Here is a 5,879-nt window from a genome sequence, read left to right on the forward strand (position 1 = left end):
GATGTAGCTTCTAGATGTTTTATTGTATTCACACAATGATGTAACTTCTAGATGTTTTATTGTATTCACATAATTATGTAATTTACATATTAATGTGTTCAAAGCCCGGAGCAGTATGAAGGGGTTCTCAGGTCCAAGTCTTGGAGACATGAAGGGGTTCTCAGGTCCAAGTCTTGGAGACATGAAGGGATTTTCAGGTCCAAGTCTTGGAGCACTATGAAGGGGTTTTCAGATCCAAGTCTTGGAGACATGAAGGGGTTTTCAGGTCTAACTCTTGGAGCTGCATGAAGGGGTTCTCAGGTCCAAATCATGGAGAACAGAACTTCCTTCAGAACTTTTAAAGAGTTGGTCGGTACTATGAAACCCGCTCAGCTCCACAGCTCGCAAAAATAAGAATGTTTAGAGGGTCTCAGGACAATTTGTAGACAGGACGGAAATGAAGTCAGTCGCCACTAACGAGACAGACGACCCTTAGAGTACACTAAATATTTGAAGCTAGTTTATAAACAATTGTCAAACCGAACGCTGAGTTAACAGCGGTGTCACCGCGGGGACAAGCATATTAGCCGGTGTGTAACAACAAACCACGTGCACAAAATGATCAGTAGCATTACGAATAACTTTAGTGTGAGAATTTGGAAACTAAAAATATACTTGTCGAGAACAAAGGTGTCCTGTCTAAATTACATTAAGTAACTAATGAACAAAGGTGTCCTGTCTAAATTACATTAAGTAACTAATGAACAAAGGTGTCCTGTCTAAATTACATTAAGTAACTAATGAACAAAGGTGTCCTGTCTAAATTACATCAAGTAACTAATGAACAAAGGTGTCCTGTCTAAATTACATTAAGTAACTAATGATAAGCAAGGTTAGTTTACGTTGAAGTTAGATAAAACATACAGTTCGTGAGGTGGTTAGTAAGATTAGTTTACGTTGAAGTTAGATAAAACATACAGTTCGTGAGGTGGTTAGTAAGATTAGTTTACGTTGAAGTTAGATAAAACATACAGTTCGTTAGGTGGTTAGTAAGATTAGTTTACGTTGAAGTTAGATAAAACATGCAGTTCGTGAGGTGGTTAGTAAGATTAGTTCACGTTGAAGTTAGATAAAACATACAGTTCGTGAGGTGGTTAGTATGATTAGTTCACGTTAAAGTTAGATAAAACATACAGTTCGTTAGGTGGTTAGTAAGATTAGTTTACGTTGAAGTCAGATAAAACATACAGTTCGTGAGGTGGTTAGTAAGATTAGTTTACGTTGAAGTTAGATAAAACATACAGTTCATGAGGTGGTTAGTAAGATTAGTTCACGTTGAAGTCAGATAAAACATACAGTTCGTGAGGTCTGATGTCTCCAAAATACCGCCAGATAGAGAATATTAAAAACCAAAACAAAAAACGTTCATCTAATCTAGGAATAATGTAATCTCGAACCAAATCATAGTGGATAGCATTACATGTCATCTCCAACTCTCGTGTTATAATACACGTATCGAACACAAGAAACTGACGCAATATAGATAATGTGTTTTTATCTCGTGTTATGTATAAAAAATGAAGGTAAGAAAGACGGTGAGATTAAACTTTGTCGTACTCTGCTTTCACACGTTGTAGCGGAAAGAAAGGCGTACAACCTCTGTATGTTCATCTCTCTATCTATATATTTCATTATTTGATATTTCCTTGCAGGTTTATTTATATATTTCTGCTACCCAAGTCTTGCAACACCGAGTTTTAATATATTCAGGACAACACTTGAAACACGTGCTTTTATCTTGTACGGACCAGTCCTTAAAATATGTAGCTTTATAGCATTATTACTAGTCCTTAAGATGTGTAGTTTTATCTTGTTTGGACCAGTTCTTATGATGTGTAGTTTTAACTTGTTCGGACTAGTTCTTAAGGTGTGCAGTTTTATCTCGTTCGGACTAGTTCTTAAGATGTGTAGTCTATGAACAATGTTGTATTACCTTGTTCTGAACAGTCTATGAACAACGTTGTATTACCTTGTTCTGAACAGTCTATGAACAATGTTGTATTACCTTGTTCTGACCAGTCTATGAAACGTGTTGTATTACCTTGTTCTGAACAGTCTATGAACAATGTTGTATTACCTTGTTCTGACCAGTCTATGAACAACGTTGTATTACCTTGTTCTGACCATTCTATGAAACGTGTTGTATTACCTTGTTCTGAACAGTCTATGAACAATGTTGTATTAGCTTGTTCTGAACAGTCTATGAACAATGTTGTATTACCTTGTTCTGACCATTCTATGAACAATGTTGTATTACCTTGTTCTGACCAGTCTATGAACAATGTTGTATTACCTTGTTCTGACCAGTCTATGAAACGTGTTGTATTACCTTGTTCTGACCAGTCTATGAACAACATTGTATTACCTTGTTCTGACCAGTCTATGAAACGTGTTGTATTACCTTGTTCTTACCAGTCTATGAACAATGTTGTATTACCTTGTTCTGACCAGTCTATGAAACGTGTTGTATTACCTTGTTCTGACCAGTCTATGAACAATGTTGTATTACCTTGTTCTGACCAGTCTATGAACAGTGTTGTATTACCTTGTTTTGACCAGTCTATGCAACGTGTTGTATTACCTTGTTCTGACCAGTCTATGAACAATGTTGTATTACCTTGTTCTGACCAGTCTATGAACAGTGTTGTATTACCTTGTTTTGACCAGTCTATGCAACGTGTTGTATTACCTTGTTCTGACCATTCTATGAACAATGTTGTATTACCTTGTTCTGACCAGTCTATGAACAATGTTGTATTACCTTGTTCTGACCAGTCTATGAACAATGTTGTATTACCTTGTTCTGACCAGTCTATGAACAATGTTGTATTACCTTGTTCTGACCATTCTATGAACAATGTTGTATTACCTTGTTCTGACCAGTCTATGAACAATGTTGTATTACCTTGTTCTGACCAGTCTATGAACAATGTTGTATTACCTTGTTCTGACCAGTCTATGAACAATGTTGTATTACCTTGTTTTGACCAGTCTATGAAACATGTTGTTTTATAGTTTTAACTTACGTTGACAAAAATAAAATTTTTGATGAATATTTATAACATGAAATTTTCTATTATTTAAGTAACTGGTCATTTTACACTCGTGTTACTCACCTCCAAATTCTGGACGAAGTTTTCGGTCATATTTCTCCTCCGAAAGAAGTGTATCCAAAAGTAGCGAAGTATTAACTAAGATATCTGTTCGAGGGGGAGTCGACCCTACGCTGAAATATATTGAGTTTTGAGCTTTTTTAAAAAAAAACTTCCCTTACATTAACATGTTTATTTATTTTTATAAAATTGCACAAAGGTCAAAAAACGTTTTAAAATTGACTGGAGAAAGCTTCCTTTGTTAAATAACAACAAATATTCGAGAAATTTGTTGGTATGAGAAAATAGGAATTAAAGAAATAATTGAAACCATTTTAAAGAAATTATGTCAAACCAAGTTTAAGGTTATTTAGTTAAAGTTATACCATATTACGTCTAAGGTCGCTTGCTATTAGGTATACTATATCAAGTCGAAGGTCGCTTGTTATCAGATCAAGTCTGCAGTAATTGGCTACAAGCGATAACATATAAATTATAAATCGCTTACTGATAGTTATGTCAGATCGACTCTTAAGTTAGTTCATACAAGGCACAAGGATATAAACGGAGACAGACGTACAGTTATACAAGGTTAAGACTGAGACAGATCTACTATAAGTTATACAATGTGGAACGATAACAGCTATACGAGGTTAAGACTGAGACAGACCTACTATAAGTTATACAAACTGGAACGATAACAGTTATACAAGACTAATACTGAGACAGACCTACTATAAGTTATACAAGCTGGAACGATAACAGTTATACAAGGCTAAGACTGAGACAGACCTACTATAAGTTATACAAGCTGGAACGATAACAGTTATACAAGGCTAATACTGAGACAGACCTACTATATGTTATACAAGCTGGAACGATAACAGCTATACGAGGTTAAGACTGAGACAGACCTACTATAAGTTATACAAACTGGAACGATAACAGTTATACAAGACTAATACTGAGACAGACCTACTATAAGTTATACAAGCTGGAACGATAACAGTTATACAAGGCTAATACTGAGACAGACCTACTATAAGTTATATAATGTGGAACGATAACAGTTATACAAGGTTAAGACTGAGACAGATCTACTATAAGTTATACAATGTGGAACGATAACAGTTATACAAGGCTAATACTAAGACAGACCTACTATAAGTTATACAAGCTGGAACGATAACAGTTATACAATGCTAATACTGAGACAGACCTACTATAAGTTATACAAGCTGGAACGATAACAGTTATACAATGCTAATACTGAGACAGACCTACTATAAGTTATACAAGCTGGAACGATAACAGTTATACGAGGCTAAACATAGTTTCTGTAAATTATAACACAGCTATCTCCTTTAAAATGAAGTTGTCTGCTATATTATAAAACCCATTTCGTTAACAAGAACAGTTAATTCTTTAGAGATTGGATTGATTATTTATTTGTTTATTATCATAAAATAAATGACTAAACATTTCAGATGAGCTGTTGAAAGGATGAAAATCTTAACTGCTTTCACTTTAGTTACTAACCTGATAACCATAAATGCTAGAAAACATGTTTATTCATGTTTAAAATCATAAAAACATGCTTATTCCAGTGACTTGAAGAGAAACATTCGGAGATGAGTGTTTTTTCTCTAATCAAATGCCATTTATAAAATGTTTTTGATTTATTTTTAACACGAAAAAAATTTATTCGCGACGGCAAAAACTTCCACTACGGGTCACAAGAGGGCTCAACAATCACATCTACTACTGGCCATAAGCGGACGTAATAACCGCTTCCACTTCCGGCCACAAGAGAGCGTAATAAGCACTTCTAGTACTGACCACAAGAGGACCTAACAATTCCACTACTGGCCACAAGAGAGCATAACAAGCACTTCCACTTCTGGCCACAAGAGGGCTCAACAATCACATCTACTACTGGCCACAAGCGGGAGTAATAAGCACTTCCACTTCCGGCCACAAGAAAGCGTAATAAGCACCTCTACTACTGACCACAAGAGAATATAATAAGCACTTCCACTTCCGGCCACAAAAAAAGCTTAATAAACATTTCTACTAGTGACCACAAGAGGGTGCAACAGTCACATCTACTACTGGCCACATGCGGGAGTAATAAGCACTTCCACTTCCGTACACAAGAAAGCGTAATAAGCACCTCTACTACTGGCCACAAGAGGGCGCAACAATCACGTCTACTACTGGCCACAAGCGGGAGTAATAAGCACTTCCACTTCCGGCCACAAGAAAGCATAATAAGCACCTCTACTACTGACCACAAGAGGACGTAACAGACATTTTTATTACTGGCCACAAGAAGGCTCATTCGAAGGACAGCTGGTTTTCGTGTTGAAGCTTCTACCACACTTTTTCGTTGTTCCTTTCTCTGGTGAGCTCAAGCTATCAGCTTATGCTAATGTTAATTGTATTCTTACAAGGGCACTGATTTCGGTGTATCATACTTGTCAGAAGCAGACTGCTATTGATTAATGAACAAACCGTTGATTTATGTCTTGTCTACTTATTACAGTAGGAAGGAAATGGAAAATAAAGATGTACTTTTAGGTTCTTGTTCTCTTCATTAAACTACCGTATTTTTCGGTGTATAAGACGCACCCCGAAATTTGATGTCAAAATCTGCTTGCGTCCTATACACCGAAGGTATAAATAATATATATGTATATATATGATATACACAAGCCATGTGTAAATATATTTAAATAGACATGCATA

At 35.8% G+C, this 5,879-nt stretch overlaps 1 protein-coding gene across 1 annotated transcript in view; it reads right to left on the reverse strand.

Moving 5' to 3' along the window:
- The window catches only part of LOC106476399 (gamma-aminobutyric acid receptor alpha-like), a gene marked incomplete at both ends in the record, with an annotated part of 15,145 nt that extends 11,880 nt beyond the window's left edge, over window positions 1-3,265 (reverse strand). Inside the window, one exon of the mRNA XM_013937060.1 lies at window positions 3,156-3,265. Coding sequence (XP_013792514.1) covers window positions 3,156-3,265 — 110 coding nt within the window. The remainder of the gene's footprint in view (window positions 1-3,155) is intronic.
- Between the last annotated feature and the right edge of the window lie 2,614 nt (window positions 3,266-5,879).

The sequence above is a fragment of the Limulus polyphemus genome, unplaced genomic scaffold (genome assembly GCF_000517525.1).
Source record: "Limulus polyphemus unplaced genomic scaffold, Limulus_polyphemus-2.1.2 Scaffold10464, whole genome shotgun sequence".
NCBI classification, from domain to species: Eukaryota; Metazoa; Arthropoda; class Merostomata; order Xiphosura; family Limulidae; genus Limulus; species Limulus polyphemus.